Source organism: Somniosus microcephalus, chromosome 4 (genome assembly GCF_052327205.1).
Source record: "Somniosus microcephalus isolate GS21.2 chromosome 4, FLI_Smic_1.0, whole genome shotgun sequence".
In the NCBI taxonomy this organism is placed as follows: Eukaryota; Metazoa; Chordata; class Chondrichthyes; order Squaliformes; family Somniosidae; genus Somniosus; species Somniosus microcephalus.
The window spans coordinates 5,971,165-5,983,527 of NC_140990.1; the positions used below are offsets into that span (position 1 = coordinate 5,971,165).

General features: G+C 52.7%; 1 protein-coding gene across 2 annotated transcripts in view; it reads right to left on the minus strand.

Moving 5' to 3' along the window:
* Positions 1 to 12,363, minus strand: part of acin1b (apoptotic chromatin condensation inducer 1b) — a 54,498-nt gene that overhangs the window by 4,857 nt on the left and 37,278 nt on the right. For both annotated transcript variants that reach the window (XM_085984308.1, XM_085984307.1), the window contains exons 8-10: positions 9,139 to 9,246; positions 4,856 to 4,963; positions 2,880 to 3,171 (exon numbers count right to left, since the gene is read on the minus strand). In XM_085984308.1, the coding sequence (XP_085840434.1) occupies positions 2,880 to 3,171; positions 4,856 to 4,963; positions 9,139 to 9,246 (508 nt within the window). The remainder of the gene's footprint in view (positions 1 to 2,879; positions 3,172 to 4,855; positions 4,964 to 9,138; positions 9,247 to 12,363) is intronic.

Sequence of the window (12,363 nt, forward strand, 5' to 3'; positions counted from 1 at the left end):
CGCATGTTTAAGTACTTAACTGAAGCCTCTCCTGTGTGTTTAATAAACCGATAACGCCTGCATTCAAAGTTTAAGAACCTTATGTAAATCAGTAAGGGCCCATCATCGAACACAACCGTCGGATGTGGTTAACTGATGACATGAATCTTGTCAGTCATGTGCAAATGACTTATGAAATAATACTGTGCGGCCTGCTGGTGGTGCTGTCCAGGGAGAGTATAAATACTCGGGCATGGGCCCAACTTGCTCAGGACATTCTTTAACAGGAACTAGTGAAGGGCACAACTAGATCTCCATATAGTTATACAGCACAGAAAGAGGCCCTTCGGCCCATCGAGTCCGCGCCGGCCATCAAGCCCTGTCTAATCTAATCCCATTTTCCAGCATTTGGTCCGTAGCCCTGTATGCTATGGCGTTTCAAGTGCTCATACAAATGCTTCTTGAATGTTGTGAGGGTTCCTGCCTCTACCACCCTTTCAGGCAGTGAGTTCCAGATTCCAACCACCCTCTGGGTGAAAAAGTTTTTCCTCAAATCCCCTCTAAACCTCCTGCCCCTTACCTTGAAACTATGCCCCCTGGTTATTGAGCCCTCTACTAAGGGGAAAAGTTCCTTTCTATCTACCCTATCTATGCCCCTCATAATTTTGTACACCACAATCAGGTCCCCCCTCCGCCTTCTCTGCTCCAAGGAAAACAACCCCAGCCTGTCCAGTCTCTCTTCATAGCTGAAGCGCTCCAGCCCAGGTAACATCCTGGTGAATCTCCTCTGCACCCTCTCCAATGCAATCACATCCTTCCTATAGTGTGGCGACCAGAACTGCACACAGTATTCCAGCTGTGGCCTTACCAGCGTTTTGTACAGCTCCATCATAACCTCCCTGCTCTTATATTCTATGCCTCGGCTAATGAAGGCAAGTATCCCATATGGCTTTTTAACCACCTTATCCACCTGTTCTGCTGCCTTCAGGGATCTATGTCCAGGGAGAGTATAAATACTCGGGCATGGGCCCAGCTTGCTCAGGACATTCTTTAACAGGAACTAGTGAAGGACACAATTAGAGCTTCATGTTGTGAAACAGTTGATTAAAGCCTTGTTTAATACTCAGACCAACTGCCTAGTAGTTTTCTTACGTCAACTGGTTTCACTTCTCCCCCCCCGCCACTAACGACACGCATACCCTCACCGTCTCCTCTCATCTAGGGGGGGGACTCCATCTCCTTCTCTAACACACTTCAGGACGAAGCCCAGTCCGTCCCAGACTCGAGTCCTGATCTCAGCAGCTCCTCCAACCCCCTTCTCCACCTCACCGCTACTGCCCCACCCATTCTTTATTTAATCAATCAAACGAGGCCGAACCAGAGCCCCTCTGAACTCCCCTCTCTTCCTTCCTTCGCTTGGGCCGTGACACCAGCCTCGGACGCCACCCCGCCACCGACCCTCTCCATAGCCTCACTGCGTTATCAGGACTGCCTCTCGACTCCAGCACAGAGCAGGCGATCTGGCCCGGATATTGCGATCGTCACTGAATGCGCGGATTGTGTCGTGGGACCAGAAGGGGAAGCTGATGTAGGACCTCTGGTCAAGGAGGGACAGAAGGATAAGCCGGGGTATTAACAGAGCAGTTAGCCGAACATCAGTTGCGGGAAAACTGTTTGCATCTATTAAATAAGAGCTAAAATTAGCAAGCGTTTAGAAACGCTGGGGTTAATCAGGTACTGACAGCACTGATTTATTAAAGGCAAGTCAGGTTTGACTAATTTAGTCAAGAATTTTGAAGAATTGCTGTTTTTTTTAAGCAAGGACGTCAAGGCCTTGGAGAGGGTGCAGAGGAGATTGACCAGAATAGTACCAGGGATGAGGGTCTTCAGTGATGTGGAGAGACTGGAGAAGCTGGGATTGTTCTCCTTGGAGCAGAGAAGGTTAAGGGGAGATTGACCAGAATGGTACCAGGGATGAGGGTCTTCAGTGATGTGGAGAGACTGGAGAAGCTGGGGTTGTTCTCCTTAGAGCAGAGAAGGTTAAGGGGAGATTGACCAGAATGGTACCAGGGATGAGGGACTTCAGGTTAAGGGGAGATTGACCAGAATGGTACCAGGGATGAGGGACTTCAGTGATGTGGAGAGACTGGAGAAGCTGGGATTGTTCTCCTTGGAGCAGAGAAGGTTAAGGGGAGATTGACCAGAATGGTACCAGGGATGAGGGTCTTCAGTTACGTGGAGAGACTGGAGAAGCTGGGATTGTTCTCCTTGGAGCAGAGAAGGTTAAGGGGAGATTGACCAGAATGGTACCAGGGATGAGGGACTTCAGTTACGTGGAGAGACTGGAGAAGCTGGGATTGTTCTCCTTGGAGCAGAGAAGGTTAAGGGGAGATTGACCAGAATGGTACCAGGGATGAGGGACTTCAGTTACGTGGAGAGACTGGAGAAGCTGGGATTGTTCTCCTTGGAGCAGAGAAGGTTAAGGGGAGATTGACCAGAATGGTACCAGGGATGAGGGACTTCAGTGATGTGGAGAGACTGGAGAAGCTGGGGTTGTTCTCCTTGGAGCAGAGAAGGTTAAGGGGAGATTGACCAGAATGGTACCAGGGATGAGGGACTTCAGTTATGTGGAGAGACTGGAGAAGCTGGGATTGTTCTCCTTAGAACAGAGAAGGTTAAGACGAGTGGGACAAATCAGACAGCATTTTCAGAAGAGCCAGCACAAACAATATGAAGCAAATGGCCTTCTCCAGTGTTGTACGACTCTGGAAGTGACTAATTGGGTAGCTCCGAGGGAAGGTGGTCGATGGGAGTTCAGGTAGATTTTGAAAAGATCAGCTGTCGCACACGAGGCTCTCTCCGTAAAAGAGTGACGGGGTGGCTGGATTCGAGTGCCGCACCTTTCTTCTCGCTCCTCTTCTCCTTCGACTTGGCGCGCTCCTTCCTGCGGCGGTCGCGTGATCGTGAGCGGGAACGTGACCGGGCCTTGGCCCCCTCCTTCGTCTCGTATTCCTTGACCTTGTCGCGGTCCCACTCCCGTTCGGAGCGAGTGCGCTCTCGCCGTTCCATCTCCCGCTCCCGCTCCGCCCACTGGTCTCGGGCTGCCCGCTCATGGTCGCGCGAGTCGACGCGCGGCTCCTCCATCTTCTGCTCCATCGGCTTATCCAGCTTCAACCCCTTGTGGAAATCCAACTGTTGGGTGAGGGAGAGAGACACGGGGTTAGATACAGAGTGAAGCTCCCTCTACACTGTCCCATCAAACACTCCCAGGGTCAGGTACAGCACGGGTTAGATACAGAGTAAAGCTCCCTCTACACTGTCCCATCAAACACTCCCAGGGCAGGTGCAGCACGGGTTAGATACAGAGTAAAGCTCCCTCTACACTGTCCCATCAAACACTCCCAGGGTCAGGTACAGCACAGGTTAGATACAGAGTAAAGCTCCCTCTACACTGTCCCATCAAACACTCCCAGGACAGGTACAGCACGGGTTAGATACAGAGTAAAGCTCCCTCTACACTGTCCCATCAAACACTCCCAGGGCAGGTACAGCACGGGTTAGATACAGAGTAAAGCTCCCTCTACACTGTCCCATCAAACACTCCCAGGGCAGGTACAGCACGGGTTAGATACAGAGTAAAGCTCCCTCTACACTGTCCCATCAAACACTCCCAGGGCAGGTACAGCACGGGTTCGATACAGAGTAAAGCTCCCTCTACACTGTCCCATCAAACACTCCCAGGGCAGATACAGCACGGGTTAGATACAGAGTAAAGCTCCCTCTACACTGTCCCATCAAACACTCCCAGGGCAGGTGCAGCACGGGTTAGATACAGAGTAAAGCTCCCTCTACACTGTCCCATCAAACACTCCCAGGGCAGGTACAGCACGGGTTAGATACAGAGTACAGCTCCCTCTACACTGTCCCATCAAACACTCCCAGGGCAGGTACAGCACGGGTTAGATACAGAGTAAAGCTCCCTCTACACTGTCCCATCAAACACTCCCAGGGTCAGGTACAGCACGGGTTAGATACAGAGTAAAGCTCCCTCTACACTGTCCCATCAAACACTCCCAGGACAGGTACAGCACGGGTTAGATACAGAGTAAAGCTCCCTCTACACTGTCCCATCACACACTCCCAGGGCAGGTACAGCACGGGTTAGATACAGAGTAAAGCTCCCTCTACACTGTCCCATCAAACACTCCCAGGGCAGGTACAGCACGGGTTAGATACAGAGTAAAGCTCCCTCTACACTGTCCCATCAAACACTCCCAGGGCAGGTACAGCACGGGTTCGATACAGAGTAAAGCTCCCTCTACACTGTCCCATCAAACACTCCCAGGGCAGATACAGCACGGGTTAGATACAGAGTAAAGCTCCCTCTACACTGTCCCATCAAACACTCCCAGGGCAGGTACAGCACGGGTTCGATACAGAGTAAAGCTCCCTCTACACTGTCCCATCAAACACTCCCAGGGCAGGTACAGCACGGGTTCGATACAGAGTAAAGCTCCCTCTACACTGTCCCATCAAACACTCCCAGGGCAGGTACAGCACGGGTTAGATACAGAGTAAAGCTCCCTCTACACTGTCCCATCAAACACTCCCAGGGCAGGTACAGCACGGGTTAGATACAGAGTAAAGCTCCCTCTACACTGTCCCATCAAACACTCCCAGGGCAGGTACAGCACGGGTTCGATACAGAGTAAAGCACCCTCTAGTTCAGATCGGGAAGGCAGTAGGATTGGGCTCACTGTTCTGTGCAGGTACCACCAATTCAAGCGACAACTCAGGAAACCGACATCAGGCCCTGGAGAAGTGACCTCTCTCAGGCAGGAGAGGAGGCAAAGGTTTCAAAACACACGACATTTACCTCATCCTGCTCTGCGTAATCCACAGCCAGGAACTTGGGGTTGGAGGCTGGCCACTTCACTCCATGGAGGGAATTGCGAGTCGCGATGGCCTCTTCAAGGGCGGTGTACTGGAGAGGTCAAAGCAACAGGGTCAGCACAGTTCCGTCTGCAAGGGCACCTACACCTCCCACACCGGTCCGTATCAATCTCACTCTCCCACACCGGTCCGTATCAATCTCACTCTCTCCCACACCGGCCCGTATCAATCTCACTCTCCCACACCGGTCCGTATCAATCTCACTCTCCCACACCGGCCCGTATCAATCTCACTCTCCCACACCGGCCCGTATCAATCTCACTCTCTCCCACACCGGCCCGTATCAATCTCACTCTCCCACACCGGTCCGTATCAATCTCACTCTCCCACACCGGTCCGTATCAATCTCACTCTCCCACACCGGCCCGTATCAATCTTACTCTCCCACACCGGCCCGTATCAATCTCACTCTCTCACACCGGCCCGTATCAATCTCACTCTCCCACACCGGTCCATATCAATCTCACTTTCCCACACCGGTCCGTATCAATCTCACTCTCCCACACCGGTCCATATCAATCTCACTCTCCCACACTGGTCTGTATCAATCTCACTCTCCCACACCGGTCCGTATCAATCTCACTCTCCCACACCGGTCCGTATCAATCTCACTCTCCCACACCGGCCCGTATCAATCTCACTCTCCCACACCGGCCCGTATCAATCTCACTCTCCCACACCGGTCCGTATCAGTCTTACTCTCCCACACCGGCCCGTATCAATCTCACTCTCTCCCACACCGGTCCGTATCAATCTCACTTTCCCACACCGGCCCGTATCAATCTCACTCTCCCACACCGGTCCGTATCAATCTCACTCTCCCACACCGGTCCGTATCAATCTCACTCTCCCACACCGGCCCGTATCAATCTCACTCTCCCACACCGGTCCGTATCAATCTCACTCTCCCACACCGGCCCGTATCAATCTCACTCTCTCCCACACCGGTCCGTATCAATCTCACTCTCCCACACCGGTCCGTATCAATCTCACTCTCTCCCACACCGGTCCGTATCAATCTCACTCTCCCACACCGGCCCGTATCAATCTCACTCTCTCCCACACCGGTCCGTATCAATCTCACTCTCTCCCACACCGGTCCGTATCAATCTCACTCTCCCACACCGGTCCGTATCAATCTCACTCTCTCCCACACCGGTCCGTATCAATCTCACTCTCCCACACCGGTCCGTATCAATCTCACTTTCCCACACCGGCCCGTATCAATCTCACTCTCCCACACCGGTCCGTATCAATCTCACTCTCCCACACCGGTCCGTATCAATCTCACTCTCCCACACCGGCCCGTATCAATCTCACTCTCCCACACCGGCCCGTATCAATCTCACTCTCCCACACCGGCCCGTATCAATCTCACTTTCCCACACCGGTCCGTATCAATCTCACTCTCCCACACCGGTCCGTATCAATCTCACTCTCTCACACCGGTCCGTATCAATCTCACTCTCCCACACCGGTCCGTATCAATCTCACTCTCCCACACCGGCCCGTATCAATCTCACTCTCCCACACCGGCCCGTATCAATCTCACTCTCCCACACCGGCCCGTATCAATCTCACTCTCCCACACCGGTCCGTATCAATCTCACTCTCCCACACCGGTCCGTATCAATCTCACTCTCCCACACCGGTCCGTATCAATCTCACTCTCCCACACCGGCCCGTATCAATCTCACTCTCCCACACCGGTCCGTATCAATCTCACTCTCCCACACCGGCCCGTATCAATCTCACTCTCCCACACCGGCCCGTATCAATCTCACTCTCTCCCACACCGGTCCGTATCAATCTCACTCTCCCACACCGGTCCGTATCAATCTCACTCTCCCACACCGGTCCGTATCAATCTCACTCTCCCACACCGGTCCGTATCAATCTCACTCTCCCACACCGGCCCGTATCAATCTCACTCTCCCACACCGGTCCGTATCAATCTCACTCTCCCACACCGGCCCGTATCAATCTCACTCTCCCACACCGGTCCGTATCAATCTCACTCTCCCACACCGGTCCGTATCAATCTCACTCTCTCCCACACCGGTCCGTATCAATCTCACTCTCTCCCACACCGGTCCGTATCAATCTCACTCTCCCACACCGGTCCGTATCAATCTCACTCTCCCACACCGGCCCGTATCAATCTCACTCTCCCACACCGGCCCGTATCAATCTCACTCTCCCACACCGGTCCGTATCAATCTCACTCTCCCACACCGGTCCGTATCAATCTCACTCTCCCACACCGGCCCGTATCAATCTCACTCTCCCACACCGGCCCGTATCAATCTCACTCTCCCACACCGGTCCGTATCAATCTCACTCTCCCACACCGGCCCGTATCAATCTCACTCTCCCACACCGGCCCGTATCAATCTCACTCTCTCCCACACCGGTCCGTATCAATCTCACTCTCCCACACCGGTCCGTATCAGTCTTACTCTCCCACACCGGCCCGTATCAATCTCACTCTCCCACACCGGCCCGTATCAATCTCACTCTCTCCCACACCGGCCCGTATCAATCTCACTCTCCCACACCGGCCCGTATCAATCTCACTCTCCCACACCGGCCCGTATCAATCTCACTCTCTCCCACACCAGCCCGTATCAATCTCACTCTCCCACACCGGTCCGTATCAATCTCACTCTCCCACACCGGTCCGTATCAATCTCACTCTCCCACACCGGTCCGTATCAATCTCACTCTCCCACACCGGTCCGTATCAATCTCACTCTCTCCCACACCGGTCCGTATCAATCTCACTCTCCCACACCGGTCCGTATCAATCACAGTCTCCCACACCGGTCCGTATCAATCTCACTCTCTCCCACACCGGTCCGTATCAATCTCACTCTCTCACACCGGCCCGTATCAATCTCACTCTCCCACACCGGTCCGTATCAATCTCACTCTCCCACACCGGTCCGTATCAATCTCACTCTCCCACACCGGTCCGTATCAATCTCACTCTCCCACACCGGCCCGTATCAATCTCACTCTCTCCCACACCGGCCCGTATCAATCTCACTCTCTCCCACACCGGCCCGTATCAATCTCACTCTCTCCCACACCAGCCCGTATCAATCTCACTCGCCCACACCGGCCCGTATCAATCTCACTCTCCCACACCGGCCCGTATCAATCTCACTCTCCCACACCGGTCCGTATCAATCTCACTCTCTCCCACACCGGCCCGTATCAATCTCACTCTCTCCCACACCGGCCCGTATCAATCTCACTCTCTCCCACACCAGCCCGTATCAATCTCACTCGCCCACACCGGCCCGTATCAATCTCACTCTCCCACACCGGCCCGTATCAATCTCACTCTCCCACACCGGTCCGTATCAATCTCACTCTCCCACACCGGTCCGTATCAATCTCACTCTCTCCCACACCGGTCCGTATCAATCTCACTCTCCCACACCGGTCCGTATCAATCTCACTCTCCCACACCGGTCCGTATCAATCTCACTCTCTCCCACACCGGTCCGTATCAATCTCACTCTCCCACACCGGCCCGTATCAATCTCACTCTCTCCCACACCAGCCCGTATCAATCTCACTCTCCCACACCGGCCCGTATCAATCTCACTCTCTCCCACACCAGCCCGTATCAATCTCACTCTCCCACACCGGTCCGTATCAATCTCACTCTCTCCCACACCGGCCCGTATCAATCTCACTCTCCCACACCGGCCCGTATCAATCTCACTCTCCCACACCGGCCCGTATCAATCTCACTTTCCCACACCGGTCCGTATCAATCTCACTCTCTCCCACACCAGCCCGTATCAATCTCACTCTCCCACACCGGTCCGTATCAATCTCACTCTCTCCCACACCGGCCCGTATCAATCTCACTCTCCCACACCGGTCCGTATCAATCTCACTCTCCCACACCGGCCCGTATCAATCTCACTCTCTCCCACACCAGCCCGTATCAATCTCACTCTCCCACACCGGCCCGTATCAATCTCACTCTCTCCCACACCAGCCCGTAACAATCTCACTCTCCCACACCGGTCCGTATCAATCTCACTCTCCCACACCGGTCCGTATCAATCTCACTCTCTCCCACACCGGTCCGTATCAATCTCACTCTCCCACACCGGCCCGTATCAATCTCACTCTCTCCCACATCAGCCACTCTCTACGCCCCTCTCCTTCCCAGTTCGTACGTACTGTAGCATAGCAGTGCGATTTGATCTTATCGATCCAGAAGCCCTCCTCCACCAGGGTCCCCGTGCGATTGAGTAACTCCTTCAGCTGGCCCAGAGTGAACGGCCTCACCTGTGGGAAGAAAACACATGCCCAGCATGAGTCGGGGATCGGGTATGGGTCACATCCATGTTGGCATCCTCTACCATCGCGTCCACCTCGCCTGACCCGTCTCGTTTCGTGCTGGGGGCTCCAAGCGTAGCACCTGCCCTTTCGTACCTCGCCTGAGAGCGTCATTCTTCATCCGTGGGCCGATGGCCGAGTGGCAGCAGGATATACGACTCTGGTGGGGAATCACGAGAGCCGTAATTTGTCCTCCCCCCCTCCCCAACCGTCCTCTCAAACATGGGGAGCAGGATCAAACATAGAAGATAGGAGCAGGAGTAGGCCATTCGGCCTCTCGAGCCTGCGCCGCCATTCAATGAGATCATGGCTGATCATCCAAATTCAGTACCCTGTCCCTGCTTTCTCCCCATATCCCTTGATCCCTTTAGCCTTAAAGAAATATATCTAACCCCTTCTTGAATATATTTAATTAATTGGCCTCAACTGCCTTCTGTGGTAGAGAAATCCACAGGTTCACCACTCTCTGGGTGAAGAAATCCCTCCTCATCTCTGTCCTAAATAGCTTACCCCTTATCCTTAGACTATGACCCCTGGTTCTGGACTCCCCAGCCATCGGGAACATCCTTCCTGCATCTAGTCTGTCCAGTCCTGTCAGAATTTTATAAGTTTCAATGAGATCCCCTCTCATTCTTCTAAACACCAGCGAGTATAAGCCCAATTGACTCAATCTCTCCTCATACGTCATTCCTGCCATCCCAGGTATCAGTCTGGTGAATCTTCGCTGCACTCCCTCCATGGCAAGAACATCCTTCCTCAGATAAGGCGACCAAAACTGCACACAATACTCAAGGTGTGGTCTCACCAAGGCCCTGTACAACTGCAGCAAGACATCCTTGTTCTTGTACTCGAACCTTCTCGCTACGAAGGCCAACATACCATTTGCCTTCTTAACCGCCTGCTGCACCTGCATGCTTACCTTCAGCGACTGGTGCACAAGGACACCGCACATTAGGAAGGATTTTAAAATCTGAGATTGATAGATTTCTGTCAACCAATGGTATTAAGGGATACGGGGCAAAGGTGGGTGGTATATGGAGTTAGCTCACAGATCAGCATGATCTCACTGAATGGCGGAACGGGCTTGAGGGGCTGAAAGACCTCCCTCCTGTTCGTGTAAGGATGTCAAGGCCTTGGAGAGGGTGCAGAGGAGATGTCTCAGATGGTTCCAGAGATAACGGACTTCAGTTATGCGGAGAGACTGGAGAAGCTGGGGTTGTTCTCCTTGGAGCAGAGAAGGTTAAGGGGAGATTTAATTGAGGCGTTCAAAATTACCAAGGGGTTTTGATAAGAGTGAATAAGGAGAAATAGGAGGATAGAGCAGATGAATGCGTGGCTGGAGAGATGGTGCAGGAGGGAGGGCTTAAGATTCTTGGGGCATTGGGACCGGTTCTGGGGGAGGTGGGACCTGTACAGGCCGGACAGGTTGCACCTCGACAGAGCCGGGACCAATGTCCTCGCGGGGAAGTTTGCTAGTGCTGTTGGGGAGGGTTTAATCTAAGTTGTCAGGGGGGTGGGCACCAGGATGTAACATTAGAAAGCGGAAACAAGGTACACAAAGGATTGGGAGAGATGGATAGCACTAAAGTAAGAAATAGTACGGTATTAGGTGGGGTCAAACTAAGAGAGAACACAGGATGGTCTAAGATGGGTTTACAGTGTATGAATGTGAACGCACGAAGCGTAGTAAACAAGGTCAGTGAGCTGCAGGCACAAATAGCCACATGGGAATATGACGCTGTGGCAATAACAGAGACCTGGCTCAAAAAAGGGCAAGATTGGGTATTAAATATGATAGCAAAATACTGCAGATGTTGGAAATCCGAAATAACAACAGAAAATGCTGGAAAAACTCAGCAAGTCAGGCAACATCCGTGGAGAGAAATTTGAGTTGACGTTTCGGGTTTGACCCTTCTTCAAAACTGGAGAGAAAAGGAACTAGATCGAAGGCAGGGCTGCGATCGGACAAAAGAATAAAAGAACCAAAAGAAGTAAAAGAGATTAGAAGCTAGACGAGATGGTAATGGGCTGTGATTAGGTGTAAAGTGTACTGGCAGGGTAAAAGATAGCTGCCAGGTGTGAGAGAGAAACAAAAGGAAAGGGGGGGGGGGAGGAAAGGAGTGGAAAAATATAAGTGAAAATGAAATAGGGGCCGAGGTTATGATCTGAAATTGTTGAACTCAATATTGAGTCCGGAAGGCTGTAAAGTGCCTAATCGGAAGATGAGGTGCTGTTCCTCGAGTTTACGTTGAGCTTCCGTGGAACAGTACAAGAGGCCAAGGACGGTGAGGTCCGAGTGGGAATGGAGCGGTGAATTGAAATGGCAGGCGACCGGAAGCTCGGGGTCACCCTTACGGACTGAACGGAGGTGTTCCGCAAAGCGGTCACCCAATCTGCGTTTGGTCTCCCCAATGTAGAGGAGGCCGCATCGTGAGCAGCGAATACAGTATACTAGATTGCGAGAAGTACAAGTAAATCGCTGTTTCACCTGGAAGGGGTGTTTGGGGCCCTGGACAGTGGGAAGGGGGGAGGTATAGGGGCAGGTGTTACATCTCCTCCGCTTGCACGGGAAGGTGCCAGGCGAAGGGGAAGGGCTGTTTGGGGTGATAGAGGAGTGGACTAGGGTGTCTCGGAGGGAGCGGTCCCTGCGGAATGCTGAAAGGGGAGGGGAGGGGAAGATACGTTTGGTGGTGGGTATTAAATATTCCTGGTTATAAAGTCTTCAGGAAAGATAGGAGGTGGTGAGGCAGTATTGGTTAAGGAGAATGTTACAGTGCTGGAGAGAGAGGATATCCTGGAGGGGTCAAAGACAGAATCTAAAATAACAGAAAACGTTGGAAAAACTCAGCAGGCCAGGCAGCCTCCGTGGAGAGAGAAACAGAGCTAACGTCTCAGGTCGAAGACCTTTCGTCAGAATCTATGTGGCTAGAGTTAAGAAATAATAGGTGCCATTACACTACAGGAAACTTTCTGGTATCCGGCACCGACGGGACCGAGCTGGTGCCGGTCGATCAACACTGCCGGAGAAACCAGCGCTAATGTTAAAACATACGGAGCTTCTGAGCT